Genomic DNA, 23,503 nt, shown 5'->3' with positions numbered 1-23,503 from the left:
CAACTAAGCAATAAACCTATAAAAATGAACACATTAGCAAGAGAGGCTAATGAACAACTGTGCCAAAATTATCCTCTTGCTACCAATACTAGAGCTGTCCTGAAAACCACTCACCACACTTGATCAATTAACCTAGAGGCAAATGAAAACAGCAGATGATGAGATGTTCACAACCTTTTGTTTTGTTACATTAGCTATTTAATTTGGAGATGGGTTAAGGAAGAAGTACAGATTTACTGAGATGTATCACAAAAACCAATGTACAACTCTCAGTACATTAAATTGCAAATAAAATGTTACGATGCCGGGACACCTGCGTGGCTCAGTTGGTTAAGCATCTGCCTTCAGCTCAGGTCATGATCCCAGGGTCCTAGGATGGAGTCCCACATCAGGCTCCTTGCTCAGCAGTTCCACTGCCTGCAGTTCCCCCTGCTTGTCCTTACTCCCTCCCTCCCTCCGACAAATAAATAAAATCTTAAAAAAACAAAAAGTTACAATGTCTACATATTATGAAGTTGGGCTTATTAATCTCTTTTCCACTGGGATACTTTACATCTCTTGCTTTACAGGTAAGCATGAATTCCACATATCAAAATCCATTTTACATAACCTTTCCAAGAATGCATCTATGTTGAAAAATTAAGGATCAGTTGCATTTGCATTCTAACAGCTTCAAGAGAGCTAAGTGTATAACTGAAGAAGAGAAGCTATTATAATTTAGAGGTTCTCGCCTGAGGTAATCAAAGACTTGTCTTAAATGTTGATATAATCAATGTCTTTCTATGAAAGCTCAGACCTAAATTAAGGTAAGGATATCTCCCCCATCTTAGCGCAGAAGCACACAGTTTAAGAGGTCACATGATCGAAACTAAAAGTGTTACTCCTTCAGTTGCTAGAGTGGCCATTCATATCACTCTGAACGTTTTACCAGTTTCAGAGTCCAACTCTCACCACAAAATTCCTGTTCTTGGGTCATTTTCTCAAAGAAGTTCATCTAATTTAAGGGAAAGGCTATCAACTGACTACCTTTCAAAACTTGTAAATTGGAATTCACACAAATCAAATTCATTTAAGAGCTTGGTCATCCTTGAATAAACTAATAGTTATAACAAGTTTACAGAGCCAAGAGACTGAAAAAGACAAATATATCAGATTTATTTTTTTTGATACTTTCTCATTTATTAAGGTTCACAGGGTACTTACACATCTAAACATTTATTGTAAGTTGTCAAGAACATTTAAACTCTGAATTATCTTTCCATAATTAAGTTTCTTTAGGCACATTGGTTTGTATTTTATAGAAAACACTTGTCTTTAGGTCACAAACAGGAAAGAGTGTAATTTGCAAATGTTATAAAGATGACTCCAAATCTCAGCTAACCTCTTTCCCAAATTGCAACTCTTAGTATTTAACGAAAACAGAGACCAAAAACAATTGCTTAAACGTTATCACTGTGATTCTGGTGACGAAGAAATCCCTGAAATAGCGGTAAGCCATGATTTCTGGAAAGCTCAGAGCACTAGCAAGGTTTCATTGTGAAGTATTTGACAGAAGGCCACGGGTCGTGTTTTCCTAAGAGGAGCTAGGAACTAAGGATGTCATTTAGTAATGCACTGGAATGGCATTGCTTAGTGCGAGTGTTGCACAGAAACTCCAGGTCACCTCTTCATCATCTATTATTTTGGATATGCTTCCACAATCATAGCATGGCCCTGCCCGCCGGCGGCACAGGCAGCCACTAAGCCGTACTGGCCTCCCTCCTTCCGTAATCTGTTGGCAGCCGCCATGACCAACCGGCAGCCAGTAGCTCCAAACGGATGTCCCAGGGACAGCGATCCACCCCAGTTGTTGAACTTCTCCAGAGGTGACCCAACCTTGGTTTTTCTACCCATGTAGTTTTGTGCAAACCAATCAGAATCCATGGCTTTAAAATTAGCCAAAATCTGACCTGAGAATGCTTCATGAAATTCAAAAGCATCAATATCATTCATTGTTAATCCTGCCTTTTCCAGAACTTTTGGAGTAGCATATGTTGGTCCAAGTAAAAGTTGATCTTTTGGATCCTGAGACACATAGACAAAATCCCTCAAATATGCCTTCGGCTTATAACCCATGGCCAGAGCTTTTTCTTCTGCCATAATCAGCATTGCAGATGCACCATCAGTCAGGAAAGAAGAATTTGCAGCTGTCACTGTGCCATAGGCCTTGATGAATGCAGGTCTTAGCTTGGCCATCTGCTCCAGAGAGGAAGGACGAATGCTATTATCTTTGGTAACTGTATCTTTTCCTGGTACTTTGAAGGGTACAACATCAGAAAGGAGTCCTTCATCCTGTGCCTTCTTGGCCAGGCTATGTGAACACAGCGCATACTCATCCTGGTCCAATCGAGAAAGAGCGAAGGCAGCGGCCAACCGGTCTGCAGAGTGGCCCATGGTCTCACTGGTGGAGAACTCAGCCACTGCAGGGAGCTCAGGTGACAGGAAATTCAATCTGAATTTCGAGATTAAAGACAATCGCTGACCCAGAGTCTTGGCCTTATTGAGCTCAAGCATCATTTTCCTCATTTTTCTTGAATGACGAATAGGGACGTCAGACATTAACTCTACACCACCTGCCACGACCACATCATACTGCCCAGAAGCGATCAAGCCAATACCTGTGGTCATGGCTTGGTTGGCAGAGATGTAGGCCATGGTGACAGTGTGAACAGGAGTCCTGTCAGAGAAGCCAGCTCCGAGGGCAGCCTCTCTAGCCACACTGCTAGTTTTCACTTCCTGTATAACTGTGCCAAAGATGATATAATCAACAACATCCTTTGGGACATTGGTCCGATGCAGCAAACCCGAAAGTGCTGCTCTAGCCAAATCATGTGGCATCAGGTCCTTATGTGAAGTGCCTGATTGCAAAAACAGAATGCGAACACCATCCACCACCACAATATTCCTTGTCGGGTTTCGTTAAGGTTTTCGTTGATTTGGTCTGGGCAGCTGGGGCAGCTCGTAGCTGGGAGGAACAGCTCAGAGGTCTTAGAGATTGGAGGGCCCATTTTGATGTATTGGGAAGATTTTTAAACGTGTAAGTCAAGATGGAAGTCATTCTGAAATCTTAGCTCTGTTCTCTCGAACTCCCGCGGCAGACACGGAAGGTTTGGACTCAAGTGCCGGGACTAGACGTTATCAGATTTATTTATACAAACATTCACCATAGTGTTTTAGTGGTTTGTAATGACAAAAATTATAAATCACTTAATAACAAAAAGAGACTAATTCAATAAATTATGGCACACTTATATGCCAAAAATAACAGGGTCATTAAAGTTTATAATATATATTTTAATATATAATCACATCAAAAATGCCCAAACATATTAATAAGTAAAAATTATTCTTCAATTAACAGACACTGATTTATTTTAAAAGTTTTTTTTTAGCATGAATAAGTTTTATTATTGTTTATGGCTGAGTAACATTCAACTGTATCGATACACCAAATTTGTTTATCCATTTTTGGAGAGTTGATGGACATTTGGGTTGTTTTCATCTTTTGGTTATGAATAATCATACTATGAACATTTGTGTACAAGTGTTTCCATTGGATGTTTTCAATTCTCTTGGCCATCCACCTTGGAGTAGAGTGGCTGGGTCATGTGGAAACTGTTTATGCTTACCTGTTAACTGCCAAAGAGTTTTCCAAAGTGCTGCAACATCTACATTTCCACTAGGAATGTACAAGGGTTATGCTTACTCTACATTCAACACTTACTGTTTCGTCTTTTTTATTTTGATTATAGACATCTTAGTGGCTGTGAAGTAATACCTCATTGTGGGTTTGATTTATATTTCCCTAATGATTAATGATGTTTAGCATCTGAGCATCTTTTCACGCGCTTATTGGCCATTTGTATATCTTATTTGGAGAAATGTCTACTAAGGATCTGTACCCATTGATTAATTAGTCTTCTTATTGTTGAGTTTTAAGATTTCATTATATTTCTTGGATACCAATCCTCATCAGATAGATGATTAGCAAATATATTGTCTCAATCTGTGGGTTGTCTTTGCAGTTTTTTGATGATGTACCTAGAATTACAAAAGCTGTTGGCTTTGATGAAATTCAGTTTACCACTTCTTCCCTGTCATAGCTTAAGCTTCAGGTATCCATTAGATACATAAAGACAAGGACTTTTTTTTTTTTTAAAGATCTTATTTATTTATTTGACAGAGAGACACAGCAAGAGAGGGAGCACAGGCAGGGGGAGTGGGAGAGGGAGAAGCAGGCTTCCCGCGGAGCAGGGAGCCCGATGTGGGGCTCGATCCCAGGACCCTGGGATCATGACCTGAGCTGAAGGCAGACGCTTAACGACTGAGCCACCCAGGCACCCCAGGACTTTTTTTTTTTAACCATACCATTTACCTAGTACAGTGTTTGGCAACCAGTAAACCTGTAGTTTGACTAAAGGAATGAATTAAGAACCAAAATGTGAAATTTACATGTTTAATTATTTTAACAGAGCTAGTAAGATAAATGGCTTTTAAAAATAACCACATTTTTGAAGCTAGTTTGGTATAATCATAGAACATTTGAGCTTCAAAGATACATTAGAAATTAATTCAATCTGCCTTCACTTTATTTATGAGAAAACTAGAGTACAGACTCATTTTCTGAAAATCATTAAGGAAAAGTAGTAAGAAAAAGATAAGAACGGCAGTTCAAGTTCCACAGCTCCTCATTAAGCCATGACCAACACATAGCTACTCCACAAATCGGTATGTTACGCACATATATCAAAGTGTGAACAAGTTTAACAAATCAAGCGTTAAGTATGGAGCACTTGGGTGGCTCAGTTAAGCGTCCGCCTTCAGCTCGGGTCATGAGCCCAGGGTCCTGGGTCAGCCCCGCATCGGGCTCCCTGTGCAGGGAGCCTACTTCTCCCTCTCCCCTTCCCCTGCTCATGCTCTCTCTCTTTTCTAATAAATAAATAAAATCTAAAAAAAAAAATCGAGTGCAAGTAAAATCTCAAATTTTCAGAAGCAAACATTAGAGATAAATCAGATCATGTGAAACCTTGGAGGGTCTTTATTCTCACTTCTCCCTTCAACTTCTCCTTGTAATAATGGTAAAATAATATTCTAAATATCCATTAAATTTATCTTCTAAGGGATAAGCAGCATAAGGATTATAGAAAAACTATTCTCTAAAAAGCCTCTATTTATGAAGTTCACGGCAAAGAAAACAAATATACCTATAAAATATATAAAGTCCCCTTCCAACTTTGGGTTTATCTGACCTACCTGAATTATAAAGGTATTTATTACTTATGCAATTTAAAATTAGAAACTAACAAGACGGGCTCATCCCTACTCATTTTGAACAATGAAGGCTTCCCAGAGGAACAAGAAAGTAAGGAACAGGTTCCAGAAAAAAGAAATAACATATACAATGGCAGAGTTGCCAAATCCATTATGGTAGGAATAGATGACAATGACAGATCAGGAAAGACCTTTGTATGAAATGCTGTAAAGTCTGGGCTTTTAACCTTGAGGGAGATGACGGTATAAAGAACAGTTCTCAACATGTAAGTGACAGTCAATTTTGCACTTGAGAAAGCAACTTGGATAACAGGGTAAAGACAGATGGTAGAAAGACTAGTTACTGGGTTTCTATAAAAGTTTAGAGCAGCGCTGATGAAGCTATGGATAAAAGATTTATATCTGGTAATTTACATTGATTTCTTAATGAATGAGGCATCAGGTAGAATACAGAAACAAGAATGGGTCTCAAATTTCCATTCTGGATGACAAAATAAATGATGATGCCACCATAAAGACTGGGAATGCAAGGGGCCCAGGTGCTGGAGTGCCAAGCACAAAGATAATGAATTTAAATTGGGTGGGGGGAGAATACAAATCATGGAACTGAATTAGAATCTTAACAATGGAATAGCATCATGGTTTATGGAGCTCTGACACAAGTATCTAGAGCCCTGAGGGTTGTTTTTGTTGTTGTTAAATTTGTATTCTGGTGTAAGTGTATGTGAGTGTATCCATTTCTTATTTTAGCTCTGGCTTGTCAGCTCCCTTTGTAAAAACATGCAGTTCTCTTAAAAATCATATCATTCTTTATTATATGTGTTAATTTAATTCTTAACCCTGAATTTCCTTGTCCTCCTGATGTTATCTTGCACTAGTGGTTAACTTCCAAATGTTCAATGTTTCATTTGCATATTACTTGTGTACTGATAGACAAGTTCTTTGAAGCCACAGACCATCCTATAACATTTCTTTCTACCACTCAGAGTGGTTTCATCAATTTTCCAAAAATTGTGCATACCTATGTGAGCCCTTACCTTAAACTAACTGGCCTCTATTGATACCAAACTCCTCCCCATCACAAACTGGGAAGTTTAATAAGGAAAGAGAGTCTGTCGAGAGTTCAGACATTTAGGGAAAAATAAAATGTTTGAGCCTCCACGTATCTGGCAAGTCAATTCTAAAAGTGAATCTACCTCCTCCAAATAACCGTTAAGGTTTGCAGGTTACTTCAGAATTGGTCTTTTTATCCCCACTAGATGTTCTACTGCCTTAGGCACTTCCCTATCCCTTCAGTCTAGGACTACTATTGCTATTCTCCCTTTTTGTTCTTAGCTGTTTTTTCGATTAATCCTTCCATAGGTAGCTTTAAAATTTACGGCAGTAATTCTCAAACTTTTAATTGAAAAGTTCTCTCAAGAATTAGGTAAAATCTTTCTCCTGGCTGTCTAGCAGGTCTAAAAACCTAAAAAAAGCTCCCTAATCTTTGAAATGTGGTATGTATCACAAAAACTTATGCAAAGTGTGCATTTTACTGTATTATTTTTGTACTGTATTATATTTTACTTTAATTTTGTCACCACTTAAACTAAATTTTTATTAGGTTTCCAGGAACTGGTCTACCTTGAAACTTTACCTGTAACACACCATTCTACAAGTTGCAATTTAAATACTCTGTGCAAAAGATGACACACATCATGACTTCCTTTACATAAAGTTAACTAAAATAAAGAATACTTTTAAGGGACACATTAAAAAATGTCATAAAACTATATAAAAACAAATGCAAGGAAATGAACTCAGGATTTAGAATAATCATTTGCTTGGGTGGGGAAAAGAAGGGGAACATGGCAGGACCATGTGGTTAGATATAAATTATTATTAACATTCTGCATTTTGTTTTAGGTGGTAATCTTAAAGGTGCTTATAACTAAAATTAAAAAAATAACTACTATTAGAATAAAAGCTAAGTAACTATATATATAAAAGCAGGCCATACAATATTCAAAGGATATTAAGTACCAGAGGTTGTTATGAATCCAATGAGGAGAGAAAAAAAATTTAATTTTTAAAAGGCTCAATTTGGGAAGCATGAGCTAATGGTGTGACCTTCCTTGGCTCTTACCCTCCAAACGTATTTTTAACAATACTATTTTTTAAAGATTTTATTTATTTATTTATTTGAGAGGGAGTAAGAGAGCACAAAGAGGGGAGTGACAGAGGAGAGGGAGAGGGAGAAGCAGGCTCCCCATGGAGCAGGGAGCCCAATGTGGGGCTGGATCCCAGGACCCTGGGATCATGACCTGAGCCAAAGGTAGACACTTACCAAATGAGCCACCCAGGTGCCCCATTTTCAACAAATTTAAATAAGGAGAAGAAAAATTATTTTCTGTTATTCTACTCTTATCCCAAGTGTCTCAATCATTCATATCCTTCTCCTCCTCCCCCCAGTGAGCTTTGAAATTGAAAAGGATTTTTTAATTGTCCTTAACATTTTCTTCTTCAGGATCACTCATTCACCACCACCTTGCAATCTTCCCTTGTTCTCTTTTTTTTTTTTTAGGATTTTATTTATTTATTTGAGAGAGAGAGAATTAGAGATAGAGAGCATGAGAGGGGGTTGGGTCAGAGGGAGAAGCAGACTCCCTGCTGAGCAGGGAGCCCGATGTGGGCCTCGATCCCGGGACTCCAGGATCATGACTTGAGCCGAAGGCAGTCGCTTAACCAACTGAGCCACCTAGGCGCCCACCCTTGTTCTCTTTTTATTCACTTGTCCAATCATTCATTCAATCAGTATTTAAGAGTTACAATGAGCCAGGTTCTATACTACTAGGTAAAAGTATCAGAGAAAGTAAATAGAGGTATAAATATGAGTTACTGGATCAGCTCTCAAGGAGCTTGCAATCTAGTGTAGGCAGATACCATTAATAAATACAATAAAAAGAAACAAATAATAGAGGAACATGCAAAATTGGCACAAGGCAGGGAGGGCTGCACAGATGTAAATTGAAACAGCACTTTGCTGGGAATACAAGTTCGTAAGGAGGAGGGAGGCTTAAAATAGAACAATAGCCTGTTCAGAGGGCCACGGGCAGCTGTACAGGGCCAGAGACAGGATACGAAGGAATGTGATAAGAGACAAAGCTAGAAAGACAGGGCCTAAAAAAACAAACTAAGAGGTCTGGATTTTAGCTTGTTTGAAAACTCAGTCCCCCTCTTTCAGAAAGGACTGCCCATACAACTACAGAAACACAGGAATTCTTACCTTTTTTTGTGCCACTGACTTCTTATGGCAGACTGGTGAAGCCTACTGATCCATTCTCAGAATGTTTTTACATGCATAAAATATACTGGATTCCAAATAATTTTTATAGACACTCTACTCTTAAGGGAGTGAAGCATAAGTGTGGGACATACTATAGTCACTTTCTTCTGGAACATGGTAAGGAAGGGGGGAAATTAAGTTTACAGTGGAAAATGATGATGACCCCTACACTTCAACCTGGTGATCAAGGTTACCAGTAGTGATAAGTCATGTTGACAGCATGTACTTTTGATATGTAATGAAAATGGTACTTTACCTCTCTGGCAGTCTGACCATGAGAGAAACATCTGACAAATCTCAACTGGGGAACATTCCACAAAATATCTGACCAGTACTCTTTAAAATGGTCAGGGTCACCCAAAAAAATGAAAGTCTCAGAAATTGTCAAAACCAAGGGAACCAAAGGAGACATGTCTAGTAAATATAATCTAGTATACCCTGAATAGGATCCTAGAAAAGATAAAGGACACTAGAGAAAACTGAGGAAATCTCAATAAAGTATGGGCTTTACTTAAAATAATGTAGCCAACACTGGTGCAACTGTTGTGACAAATGTACCATGCTACCGTAGGATGTTACCAACAGGGAAAACTGGGTATGGGGTATACAGGAACTCTCCGTATTTGCAATAATTCTGTACATTTAGAATAGTGCTAAAATAAAACTTTCTTAAAAAATAAATAAGATGCATGTGATTAAAAAGGAAATTATTTATACTGAAAAATTATTTTTAAAAAAAGCAAATTTGCAATGTAATATCTGTGCTTTATTAATGCATTAAATAACAGTATTTCCAGGCAGGCCTAATTGTGGTAATTTCCATGATGGATGTAAACAGTATTTTAAGCTAGCTGCAAACAAATATATGAAATTACCTGAGATTGCTATAGTGACAATCAAACATATTGCTAACACGTCTGCAGTTTAGAGTCTACACTCGAAACTGAAGATATGCTAAATCTCTTTTAGAGTTTAGTAAAAATAAAGATGTAATTTGTTTTTTCCTATCCAAGTTCAAGACTACTCAACTCTACCCATGGACTGCAGGTTAAGAATCATCTTCTAGGGGTGCCTGGGTGGTTCAGTCAGTTAAACGTCTGCCTTCAGCTCGGGTCATGATCCCAGGGTCCTGGGATTGAATCCCATGTCGGGCTCCCTGCTCAGCTGAAAGTCTGCTTCTCCCTCTCCCCCGCCCGTTTGTGCTCTCTCTCTCTCTCTCAAATAAAATAAATAAAATCTTAAAAAAAAAAAAAAAAGAAAAGAAAAAATTGAACAGTATGGGTTTGAATTGCAGGAGCCCACTTATATGAGGATTTTTAAAAATAAATATATGCACAGTATTATAAAAGTATTTTCCTTATGATTTTCTTAACATTTTCTCTTCTCTAGTTTTACTTTATTGTAAGAATACAGTATATAATACATATACAAAATATGTGTTCTGTTTATATTACTGATAAGGCTTCTGGTTAACAGTAAGCTATCAGTAGTTTTTGAAGACTCAAAAGTTATCTGTGGATTTTCAACCACATGTGAGGGGGTATTGGCACCCTTACCCACCATGTTCAAGGGTCGACTGTACCAACACTAAATGGACACTCCATTGCAGGATCTCTAATAGTCAGGACACATACTTCATCTCATTAAACTCTCACAACAAACCCATTCCACAGATAAGGCAGCAGGTCCAGATTTGAATCCTCAGTCTATTGCTCAGCAGCTGTGTCATCTTTGACAAACCACTATAAACCACTTTAGGCTTGTATTTCCAAACTAGGTTTACATTTCAGTCATCACTGGCAATCAATGATAATAATAAGAGATCTTTATTATGAAAGAAAAAATGTTAGTAGCATTTTTGAGCAAAATGTCAAACATTATTCGTGCAATTTCTTTAGTTTGGGGTTTTATTTTTAAGTTGTAAATTTTCTCTTAGAAATGTTCACAAAGGGTCTTTTGAAATATTTTTTTGTTAGTTTTAGCTGATTCTTTAAATAACAAGAGATTTGCTCTAGAGAAGGATTTTATCTTTCTTTGGAAGAAGCCAAAACCATCTCCATTTAAGGACACATAAGCAGCTGCTGCACCACATTTTAGTTACCCATAAGAAAGGGAAGCAGGAGGAGCTCACTCTACTATTTAAAAAAAAACAAAAACTAACAAATAGTTCCTCCAGAATTACAGAAGAGATTTAAAAATTAGAATTTGCAGGTGTGGTGATTTAGGTAAATGTAATATGTAGTATAAACAAAAAATCAGAGAAAACAGGAAAATGATGCCTACCTCTTTCCAAAGAATTCTTTTCTCAGTTCTAATCTTACAGATAAAACTGTTCTAGGAAGTTCAAATACCATCCCACTTACTAAAATTTCATCTGTATAGTAATTTTCATGAAAACAATTGCTGCATTATATGAGGCAATCCTTTTAGAAATATTACACACCTTAAATGTCTAACGAAAGGCACACCTATTTTCAAGAAAGCATCATAAATAACTAGAATGCCACTGATTAGGCATCTGTGGTTATTTCATTTTTACTATAAAGTTACTCTTGATACTGCCTCTGCTTATTAAAATTTCAGTAAGATTTTACGGTAGTTTATTGCAGCTGTTGAAAATCTTAAATACTGAAATCTGTAAATTGCAACTTTTCTTGGAGTAATATATAACACTTTAAACATGATAATTATTGTTCATAAATATATTGTTAAAGCTCTACCTGAAGAAAACACAAACTAATTAAATACATGTATTATGAACGCGCCCGATCTCATCTGATAAAGTTAATTTTTTAAACTGAAATCAGTTAGTAGCCTGGTTTTCTCACACACACCCCTCCCCCATATACATAGTGGTATGCAGAAAGAGAATAAGACAGTAAAAGGTATTAAACATGATTCTGTGAAAACGTTTAATTACTGTATTGTTAGGAGCTAACATTATGAAACCGCAGTGTTAAAGCAACAGGAGCAACACAGTGGAAGTTGTTCGACTTAAGCCAGTAATATTCTCACTCATTAAAATTCCTATATATCTATTTTAGTTCTTCAACATTATCACCATCAGTACACATTATTTCTAAGCCTGAAGATACATGAATTCTTTAAAGGGAGCTTTCTAACACCCCGAACTTTTTAATTTCATTTATCTCCCATATACTTTTAAAAATTACAAGCAAAAAATGTGGCACAAAGTGTTAATGACCTTTCCATACTTAAAGTAAGACAAATGACATTCTAAAAAGTTTGGTTGTGATAAGACTATGGCTAACCAATCATAACTTCAGAATTCTTGTGTGACATCATTAAGACCGCCCTAGAGCACTTTTTCTCCTACACCTACTTCAATTGTTGCCATAAGTCTGGTAACAGAGTCAGAAAACTTTCCAACTAAACACCGATAAGACTTCATACAACTCACAATACTCTATATTGTAATCATCACAACAGCCAAGGTAAGAAATAGATTTCACTGATTTTGGTAATTCTTGTTTTCTATAATTCAAAATTACTGAACTTTTTCAAGAGTTAATCATGTTTTGTAAATTTCAGTTCCAAGTTAAATAAATGTTTGATATGACAAAAACCTTAATTTATAAATAAATGCATATCCGTTCAGTGATTGTAAGACTAAGACTTTGAAATAATAAAGGTCACATCATTTTTGACCTTGGTTATTGGTTTGTCATTTTAATTTGATTTTCATTTTTATTTTGCTTTTCAAAAGCGAATTTTCTGTCAATTAAAATATCTTTCAATTATGTTACCATATTTGGTGATAATGGAGATTTTATTTCTTCAAGCAAAAACAATGGCTTCATCTCATTATCTGTTAATGTGCTGAGAAATACGGTAGGACTGGGCTTCCAGTTACATCTGTGATACTATCAGCAGTCGTGTGACTGTACAACATGCACACTGCTAGCATAACTATTCCAGTATCATCATTATGAGTCTTTACATAAAGTAAATATTTAATAGAATATTTTTTCACTCTTATAAAGTCCACTCAACTTTTAACAAACACTTCTAAAAATAATTTGAAGATTTAATAAATTCAGTTACTTATATGAAATCCAACACTGTATCATAAGTAACAAGCTTGGAAATTTTAAAACATCCATCAAAAACACATGTAAAATTCTTTGTAAAGTTAGAGAATACCAATTCGGCACTTTTTAAAAATAAAGAGACATTATTTTGGCAGAACATTCCTAAATATCTCATTTGAGTGAATTTGATAAAAGCGTTTATTCTGCCTATTAATGAATAGACTGTTATCAAGTTACTATCCTCCCTGGTTTCTCATTATCCTCTCCTGCATTTAGAAGGGCAGTGATGGGAGAGAAGGAAATTCTTTAAATGCCCAGAAATGAAGATGATACAATAAATTTTATCACTTCTGTTTGAATTCCACTTACTCTTGATGTTATAACAATCCTCAGGTTTAATATATGAAATGTGTCTTCATTCTTAAATCTCTGTCAGGACATAGAGGACATTTTCACGTGTATGTCAAAATAAAATTTATCTCTGGAATTCTAGGTTCCTATGACAAAAATTAACTCTATTGCTTTTTTACAGAAAGAACTTTGTAATTCCACAAGCGGCTTTCCTTAAGACATGCAAAAACATTTCTAATTTTTGCCTACCACTGAGGCACTGTAACTGCCTCTCATTATCTTTATATTCATAAAATGTTTTTTTCCTTTGATATCACATAAAAGTCACTTGGTGCAGGTGTTTTATGTATATATTTACACATTTTTTACTCAAATACCTAACAAATTACATTCCCACACTTCAAATGGGATATTCATGAATTCTTTTATGATACCAGAATTTTGCAACATCACATATTGCTCCAAAAAGTTAGATAATTTCTAGAAAGAGCACAAATTCTGCTATTAAAGTTATCCTTAAATAATGTAATGTATACAGGCTAATAAAAATTACACAGTTACAGTGACAGTTGTTCAAATTTTAAATATAAATACCCTAGTGCCAGACATTATGTTCCAACTAGTTTATCTCTATCATAAGGTGAAATTTAAGTATTGTCTTTGTTTACAAAGACAGGAAGTTTAAAATTAAGTGTAAAAAAAAGTGTCAGATGAAATAAAATGGAAGAAATATGAAAAATGTTTGTGAAAAATTGATTGTTTTAAAAACACGTGAAAGAGCTAAAGTACTTGCTTTACTAAGGGATGTCAGTCACTATCATTTCCTAAAACGCAAATATCAGAATCATTTTAACAGCACTGTAGTGGACATTAAGGAAAATAATATTCCAGAATAAAACTATTTGTTTACATATTTTATGTATTGTTTCTTAATCTAATTAGTCGGAGACAGAATAGTTGTATAAACAAAATATTTGTATAAACAAAATTTGTATAAAAGAATAAAAATGTTAATGTATTAAATGTATTATGTAATATGTATTAGATTATGTAATATATTACACTTTTAAGTAAAAATTAAATGTAAAGAATAGATTAACTCTCTAAGTTAGACTGTATGTTTATTACCAATCCTAGAAATAAAGAGAGTCAATTAAAACTTCCTTCTTTATTTCTGAACAATCTTCTAAATGTACTGGTATACACCAAAATTTCATTTGATCCTTTTAACCCCCTATATGTTTGATACTGCATCTCTATTTTATAATTTAGGAAACAGATGCAAAAAGGTGAATTGCAAGGTCACGGAGCTAGGAAATGGTGGTGCCTTGGCCAGAGCCAAGATTTCAGAACTCTAAACCACATGCACATCACATCCACTGACCAACATGGCTTAAAAATACATCATGACATTGGCAAAGCAAAATAAACTGAAAGTCCTCAAATAGTTAGTGGTACCCTAAATGCAAAGTTAGAGGACACAAACTTCAATTCAAAACCACTCCATTTCACTTAAAGCTAATTTATGTATGGGGCATTATGTCCTTAATAACCTATATAATATTCTCCTGATCACTTTTAAAGACAGGGATATAAGAAAATTATAGATATCCTTGTTATTAAGCAATAAACCATGGGAGACAAAACTCAAAATAGCTGCACAGGCTTTAAAAAACAATGTAACATACCACAATCAATGTTTCCTTTTAATTTGTTTCATTCCTAAAATATTCATGACTTTGATCTGTTTAGCCTTGATGCCTAAAATCTAGGTTAACTTCTCAAAACTTTTCACAAAAACCACACTTTTGTACTTTATTCCAGCTCCAATATTAAATCCTTACCTCAATTTCATTTCTGACCTCCTCACATTCTACCATTTAAAATATTCCACCGTATTTATTTTAAAGTGCTTGAACAGAGGAATCTTGCTTTGTTATTTATGCTATGAAAATGACTTTCCATCTAAACTGTGAATTAACAGTGTCAATCAGAGTAGCTAAGGAACAAAATTAAAGGTTAAAAATCAAGGAAATAATCTTTCTAAATTACAATTACCTAAATCAGATAATACATAGTCTTTTGAACATTTCTAGAAATTGTACTTCAATGTTCTTACCCTACATAATTCTGAAGCATATATTACCAAATAAACATGGTAAAGTGAAGCCTGGGCCTACAGCACCACCCTAGTATACTCACAGTCAACTGAGGACCTCTAGTGATTTTTAAAATGTACTCCACCTTCAGGTCTTTCAAAAAAAAAAAAAAAAAAGACCATTTCACTTATATCAGTGGGGGGTTTATATAACTAGCATTCATTTTTCCTTAAAACTTTTCCCCCTGCACTCCCTTCCCATATCTCTTCCCCCAGAAGAAGAATCTTAAGTCTCAACTACTACAGGATTAAAAAGAATACTTTAATTGTGAATAAATTAATTTTAACATAAAAACAGATGAGGACAAGCCTACAGACAAAACAGCAACAGCAATGTGACAATTTCAAAGAGAAAATCTCTCTATGCTATTGTTTAATGAATTTTCCTCAAAGCAGAGCTTTACAGCAAGGAAAACATTTCATTATAGAGTCAATTTAGGGGCTGAGAAAATATTGATTTTTATGTTTACACAATTCTTTTCATAACCAGGCAGAAGCAGTGAAGCTTCTTTCAAATAGTCAGTGTGGACCAACAAAGTTCTGGAATGTTGCTGCCACAAAGTAACTTGAAACAGAACATCCAAGTTTAACATTAGGCAATCTCAAAAAGAAAATTATTCTACCAAATTGATGCCAACATTGGTAATAAATCTATGATGCCAATATTGGATGCCAATGTTGATAATAAATCTATGATGAACTGGATGCCAACACTGATAATAAATCTGGATGCCAACACTGATAATAAATCTATGATGAACTGTCCTGTCTTAATTCAACAAGTCACAAAACATGCATATACAATCACTTCCAGATATCTGTGAACATGACAGTGATTAGTAAGAAAAAATAAAACCCCAAAATAATCTTAATATAGATAGGTCCTGTACACTCAAATCTATAGAGAATTCTAATCTTCTGAACTAAGTAAATGGAAAAAATTCTAAAAAGTACCTGTTGGACTGCAGTGTTAGATGAGTATTACTTGAGTTTACTAGGAAAATATACCCCCATTTACTAAAAGAATAAGTAAGCAGTCAAAAATAAAAAAGCAAAATTCTGGATTTCAAAAAGAAGCTCAGGAATTTATGGTTTCAGCACAGAAAGTACCCCCCCAAAACTGAAGTTCAGAAAATTATGCAAAGCACTGAAAGTACTTAAATTATAGGTGAGGATTGCTGCTGCCATTGTTAAGGTTTAATTTCCTAGCAAGACATAAAGCAGACCACCAAATGTTTTCCAAAGTCTACTGAGACTGAGGCTTGTTCTGCACAAGAATGCATCTAATATTACATTAATAGGACTCACTACAAAGTGAGGGCCCTTGTGGACGCTGATACAGTACCTTCCACCCAATTGTTGCCTACCATGGTACTGTCTTAGTTGAAGGATTAAGAGTTCCCTGTGGTTTGTCTCTTTCATTCCTCCATTTCAAAAAACAGAATAGGATCTTGAACTTGACAGCTATACTTCCCAATTTCAATTTTTTTGAGCAAATGAGGAAAAGTGGACAACGAAAGACTTTATAAATCCTATAAAGAACAGTATTCTTCTGGGACACCTGAGTGGCTCAGTTGGTTGAGCATCTGCTTTTGGCTCTGGTCATGATCTCAGGGTCCTGGGATCAAGTCCCACATCGGGCTCCCTGCTCAGCGGGGAGCCTGCTTCTCCCTCTGCCTGCCGCTACCCAGCTTGTGCTCTTTCTCTGACAAATAAATAAATAAATAATTAAAAAAAAAAAAGAATAGTATTCTTCCCATTCCTCCAAAAATAATCATAGATCCCACAGTATACAAAATACTGTGTGGGTACTTTTCTGCCTCTTACATGTAACTCATGTAACTCAAGAGACAGGAATATGGCATTTCTACAACCAGATCCCTATCAAAGAACCTTTTGTATTTTCAGTATTCTGATTCTACAGGTTGGGTGATGAATTAACTTTTAAAGTGTCTTTACTCCTCCTGTCCCACACAACTAATCTATACTTTTCCTTTAAAAGGGAAGGTAGGACTAATTTCTATCTCCATCACTGCTGGTGCAAGATACAAGTTCAAAACCTCCCAATACAATCTATTTATGATTATCCTAAAAGAATGCTCTATTATCATCAGATAAAATGAATATAAAGTGAAACTGCTTTTTTGAGGCTTTCCATCAAATATTATCCTATTAAGAGCTTGCCTCTAAGGAATGGAGGAGAGAAAAAGACTGTAGGAGTTGTAAACTCAGAGTATGTTGTTGAGTGAAGAGAAAAGAAGGATGAACACCTGACCACCACGCCATAAACTATGATGTAGTGAAGGTTATAGACAACTCCAAAGAGAGAATTGTGCCATTCCCACACACAGCTCTTCAATTCTCAACATATGACAGGAAGACCCATCTTATATGGATGAATTCTGGCTTAATTATTATCCCCCAGATTTTGGAAGTTCAGTAGAATCAGGACTCAACACATTCCAGAGTTTGAACTGTAAAATAAACTGGGCCCAATAAATTGAGCATACAACTAACATTTCAGCATGTAAAGCAGATTTGTTTTTGGTTTTAGCATAAGATTATAAAGTGGCTATAAATCAGTTTAGAATAACAACATATTTCTAAGTTTGACAAGAAACAACACTATTTTTGGTTATTGCCTTTATACTCAATTTGTTTCCAGGAACAAACTATCCTTTTTCAGTAATGGGTTGGCTGTTGATGCAACATGAGATAATCTTTAAAATATATTCATCATACTTTCGTCAGTAGAGAGTTCATCTCCCTAGGGTGTACCTCTTCATATTTCACAAACACCAAATACCCATCTGTATAAAGCCTCCTTCAGGTTAACGTTGTTAATATTAACAACAATTTATCTAAGCTGTAATCCTCTAAGCCTCATTTCCCTCATCTGTAATAGAGACTTGAGAATAATACTGGAGATTATGTGTTCAACTATCAAATTCTGTCATTCTAACTGGTTAATCTGTCAGTCCCAGCACTACCTTTGATCATTAACAATTTTCTAAAACTATTAAAGTAAATCATAAGAGCCCCTTGTTCAGCTTCACTGATTTATTCAAATAGTAACAACTATGTACTGAATACTAGAATACAAAATAAATATGTAGAGTTCCTTATACTCATGAACTAGAAATCTACCTGAGGACAAGGACATGCGAATCAAAATTATAGCACAGCCTGATAGCTCTCCTGATATAGGTAACACTAAAGCCCCACTGAAAACCAGCAAAGGTGATAACCAATTTTACCTTAATGCGTAATGGAAAGTTTCATTAGGAAGTGATATTCAAACTGGGCCTTAAGGATCAACTGAAGTTTGCCTGGCAAAGAATCAAAGGTAGAGCAGGGGGGGTGGGGTGTGGAGGGCAGACATTCCAGGCAGAGCCAGAACAACATGTGCAAAAGACAGAATCAAAAAAGGCAATGAAGTATTTATGGAAAGGTGACATGTTTCATGTGACTGAAGTCCCACTCATCAAAGTGTCAGGGTAGGGAATGACTCTTGCATATATGCTTCATGATGAACAACTAGCCAGCTTCCTCCTTTTCCATGTTTTTTCTCAAAGTAATTTTTAAAATCAGAACTAGTAGACCATTTAAGTCATGAAACTTCATGAAAATTTAAGTTCTAATAGGAATGACCAATGCTTGTTCTTATTCCTTTCTTAACTCTTCTGTTATACATTCTCACATAAACAACTAGTCAAATACATAAAAGAATGAATAATAGGGATCTTCCCCACATTTAACCAATAATATAAATTCATTGTATCTATAATAAGCAAACATAAGCAGAAAAAAACTTAAAGGAGGCATTTTCTTAAAGAACAAAATTAAAAAAGGCTTTATTTCTACAGAATTTTATCTGAAGAATTCAAACAAAAGAAATTAAATAAATACTCTCAAGCTGCCATCTACCACGTAGAAGGGGTCTTATAAATTAACAGCCGCTTGTGTTGGACAATGAAGAATATATGCTATAGACATACGCATGCTAGGGAAACACAGGTTGTTACCAACTCTTTAAGAGAATGAAGTCTGATGTTCTCTCTCCTCACTACAGATCAAAATAGGAAGGAGGCCAGAGTCTCCAGCCGAATGAAAGCCCAGTCTAGTATATAATTCAAACCTAATAGAGCCAAGCTGAGGTAGCATTTACCACATGGTGTCTCTGTAAACCTAAATGCCTAGTTCTCACTGATCATGCCTGAGAGACATCTTCACTCTCCCATTCTTTCAGTTCTCTCCTCTGCCTCTTCAACTAGCCTCTCTCAGAAATGGAGCTAACCACTTGAGCTGGGCTTTCATGGAATGTGTAAAGATTAGGGAGAAAATGAAATCTGGATGCTGGGATAGGTGGTAATATCTTGACCAACAATGATATATCAACAAATGTTAACACCCTTTATCTCGGGCGCCTGGGTGGCTCAGATGGTTAAGCGTCTGCCTTCGGCTCAGGTCATGATCCCAGGGTCCTGGGATCGAGTCCCGCATCGGGCTCCCTGCTCCTTGGGAGCCTGCTTCTCCCTCTGCTTGTCTCTCTCTCTCTCTCTCATGAATAAATAAATAAAATCTTTAAAAAAAAAAAAAAACACCCTTTATCTCCGGGCAATTAATTATGGGCTTTTTTAAAAATTCCATTTCTAATTTTTATTTCAAAATTTATATAGAAATATCCTAATTGACAACAAAATATCCCTAAATCTTAGTAACTATTATCTCTAGATGCTTAATTTACAGTTAATTTCTAATCTCTAATTTTTCTATAATAATGCATTGTTTTATTTTTGTTTCACTCATTAGGCAGAAAAACTTACGAAACCTCTGAAAGAAAGCAAATGAAAACCACTGCTCTTGAGTACAGGTCATTTCTAAATAGGAACTGTCTGTGATACACAGTGAGATAATAATTTTTTAAAGACTGATTTTAGAGAGAGGAAGAGAGAATGTGTGCGTGCATGTGCACAGAGGGAGGGGCAGAGGGAGAGAGAAACTTAAGCAGACTCTGTGCTGAGCGTGGAGCCTGATGGGGGGGCTGGATCTTAGGACCCTGAGGATCACGACCTGAGCCGAAACCAAGAGTAGGATGCTTAACAGACTACACCCCTGAGGTGCCCCAAGATAATGGTAATTTTATTACTATGCTTTCTGGGCCTGATAGTCTTCAGTACTTAATATCCAGTCTTGTTAAAATGTTACTCAAAATAGCATATTCTACAAAGCTATAAAATCATAAAAAGGAATGACAAACATTTGAATCTATAGTTCTGGTAAAATACTTCTCATTTAACTTTTATTTTGTACTAAAATCAACATCTGGAAAATAATTTCTTACATGTATTTGTTTTTATGAGATTTTCTCTGAAGTTATTAATACACTAATGTTCACAAGAATTATGCTCACACAGAAATAGTCGTTATGAAACTATGAGAGAACTTTTGTTCAAAGGAATAGTCCAAAATGAGCTGCACCCTAAACCAAACTATATTCTAGTCATTTTGAGAGCAGGAGGCAAAGACTGAAGTTCTTACACTCCAAACACAAGACAAAGAAAGACATCACAGTGATCCTCATGAAAAGACTACAGAGAAATGTATTTGATGTCATAAATACAAATAATATTGAGGAAGATGAATTAATACAAAATTGTGTTTTTTACCTGTTCAGAGAATAGGTTACACACATGATCCTAATCCATTTGCTATTTTTACATTCCAGGCTATCCAAAAGAAGAGAGTGACTGAGCTCACATTTGACTGTCAGCTTTTTACCTTTCTCTTCACCACTTAAAACTTGAGACTTCCTGCTTTTCTGGGGTCATGGAGAAAGTCCAATACCTCACTCGCTCTGCTATAAGAAGAGCTTCAACCATTGAAATGCCTCAACAGGCACGTCAAAATCTCCAGAACCTATTTATAAATTTCTGTCTCATTTTAATATGTCTCTTGTTGATCTGCATCATTGTGATGCTTCTCTGAAGTTCTGCTGCAATCTCCAGTGATGCAACTTGTCACCATCAGCTTAAAATCTGTCATCCCATGACGAAGGGAAAAAAATACTACGTAACAGACCACTTCCTAAGTAGAAGAATTTCTTTGTGAAAAGGTCAAGATTCAGGACAAAACTAATTGTTAGCAAATATATTCATCTGCGGGATCTTGTAAACATGAAAAGAGCTTTGTTTTCAAAAATTAACTTCAAAATGACTGTTAAGTGTGCATAATGTAATTTGAATTCAGACACTTACAGAGCTTGTAAGTTTCTGTCCCAAATCTTTTCTGAGGATGAAGTAGGGTTTAGTTTTGAAACTGCACTGCTAACCAGTTCACTTCACATATAAAGCATTAGCTTCACTATCTGGGGTAAATATAATTTACATTGTACTGTAAAAACCTCTGTGATGTTTATTAAATATTTTTCAGGTCTTCACCAAGTACCAAAATAATCATTCAAATGAACAGTCATCATTTGAAATAGCCTACTGTTTCCTCACATCTGTTATCTTTATTATAATTTCAGAACTCTTTGTAGTAACTCACATAACCTACATTTTAAAATAGAAATTGTATTCTTTCTCTGTACTACACTAACATTTTTTTAAAGTTTAAGAGAATCAAGTAAGAAAAAGTAAGGCCATACTCTTACATAAATAAAACTTCTCGTAACTAATTTTTTCAAAGAATTACAGAATGCTAGTATATGAAGGCAAACCATAAATCTGTTCTCTGTAGAAATACTGATTAATTTAACAGCTGACAGTATGATTAGCCATAATTACTAATACAGTAATAGAACAGAGTCTAACCTAACTTAAAGCGCTGTGGTTGATCATCTAGGTACGTAACCTACCACGCTATGTCTTTGAAATCATGAAATCTTAAGACTTTAGAATGATTTTATAGATTGTCTTCTATTCTTAACCTCATCCTCAATATAGGCAAGGAGAAGAATTTCAAAAATAATAAAAGGAAAATATGTCCTTTCAAGCATAAAAAAATAAAATTTGGGGCTCCCCCAAATTAATTCTTTGATCACATTTTGACAAGAACTTTTTGTCCTATGGTTTATAACAGGACATAGTTATTTTCCTTAATCTGTCAACCAAATGGTCAATACCTACTTGGTAGGCCATTCTACCATGCTAAATTATAAATCCAGCAAAGTTAATCTACAATTATTTTCTTGCTGAATATATTTTCAACTTCCCCTCTGATCACTTAAAAATATCTTCCAACTCATAATAGAAGTGAAACTTGGTACTGGAAAATACATTCACCAAAATTTGTTAGTTTAACTTGATTCAGTTTAGAATTAGGCCTAAAGTGGTTTATACCTATACTGCATAATCCAATAATTTTAACTTCAATTCAAGACCTATTACTAATATAGCAGTTACTAAAAGAGTAGAGGACACATAATTTACTGTATGATTTGCTAAAATGTGGTTACTAAAAGATTTTGAAAAGTCAGTGCTGATCTTGGTTTACAGAACAAGTGCAGCTAACAGATTAGTAAAGGAGACAGTGCTTTAAATTTTTTCTGGGTACCTGACAGGTACTGGAGATGGGGGGGGACAGTTTTGATTCACTGATATTTGAGGAACAGAGGAAAAAGGATCTCATCAACTGACAGGGAGATTTCAGCAAAGCCTCATCTATGGGTTGGAGATCCCGAATATGAACTAAAAAGCTTATAAATAATAAGCAATACATTCACATCACTGGTCTCAGTAATTACTTGTGAAAAAAGTACCAAGTTCTATAATTTGATGCACTGATGTTAGTAAGTGGGAAACCTGAAATGCTAAATTCTGTTCCTTTCATTGTATTGTTCATTATTACAATATCAACATCAAACTATAAAATGTGAAGTTATGGGGTATTTCCCTAAGTAAAACAGAAATAAGTTTTTTTGTTTTTTCATGCTGACTTTAACAGAAATTAAAACCTTTTTCTTGAGGATTACAGAATATTGTAACTCAGATTATAATATAGAACAAAAACCTATTCTTTAAATGGAATTTATTTATTCTGTTTATCATGATATGTAAAGAGTAAGATAAAATAAAACAATGTATTTAAAATTTTTAAATACCAAATGTTCTTTCTACTGTAGAATAAATTTTAATCTTAATTTACAGAGTACTAAAAATGAACTAATTTTTAAATGTTCAATGTTGCCATTTATATTTAAGTTGGTTCAAAATGTTTATTTAATGCAAATCACCTATATTAAAAAGAACCTTCTTGAACTCAGTGAAATTGCTCTTTAATACAACTCATGATTGATATGGTCAT

The 23,503-nt window shown here is 35.3% G+C and overlaps 2 protein-coding genes and 1 pseudogene across 7 annotated transcripts in view; 1 reads left to right on the top strand and 2 right to left on the bottom strand.

Annotated features, from left to right (window-relative positions):
- The window catches only part of CEP85L (centrosomal protein 85 like), a 226,345-nt gene that overhangs the window by 80,241 nt on the left and 122,601 nt on the right, over nucleotides 1–23,503 (bottom strand). The window lies entirely within an intron of this gene.
- Nucleotides 1,207–3,158, bottom strand: LOC113927631 (annotated as a pseudogene). The gene has a single exon (XR_003521688.2). The product of XR_003521688.2 is annotated as a trifunctional enzyme subunit beta, mitochondrial-like (transcript).
- Nucleotides 11,970–23,457, top strand: PLN (phospholamban). Its single transcript, XM_027603614.1, has 2 exons — nucleotides 11,970–12,090; nucleotides 20,925–23,457. The coding sequence occupies exon 2, from the start codon at nucleotides 21,026–21,028 to the stop codon at nucleotides 21,182–21,184; it is 159 nt and encodes a 52-aa protein (XP_027459415.1). The 5' UTR covers nucleotides 11,970–12,090; nucleotides 20,925–21,025; the 3' UTR covers nucleotides 21,185–23,457.

This window comes from Zalophus californianus, chromosome 7, assembly GCF_009762305.2.
Source record: "Zalophus californianus isolate mZalCal1 chromosome 7, mZalCal1.pri.v2, whole genome shotgun sequence".
In the NCBI taxonomy this organism is placed as follows: Eukaryota; Metazoa; Chordata; class Mammalia; order Carnivora; family Otariidae; genus Zalophus; species Zalophus californianus.
Note: the sequence above shows the minus strand (reverse complement) of the source record. Positions and strands in the feature narration are given on the sequence as shown.

What these genes read in the sequence shown, in the direction of transcription:
- PLN (XM_027603614.1), top strand. Translation starts at nt 21,026, where the DNA reads ATGGAGAAAGTCCAATACCTCACTCGCTCTGCTATAAGAAGAGCTTCA.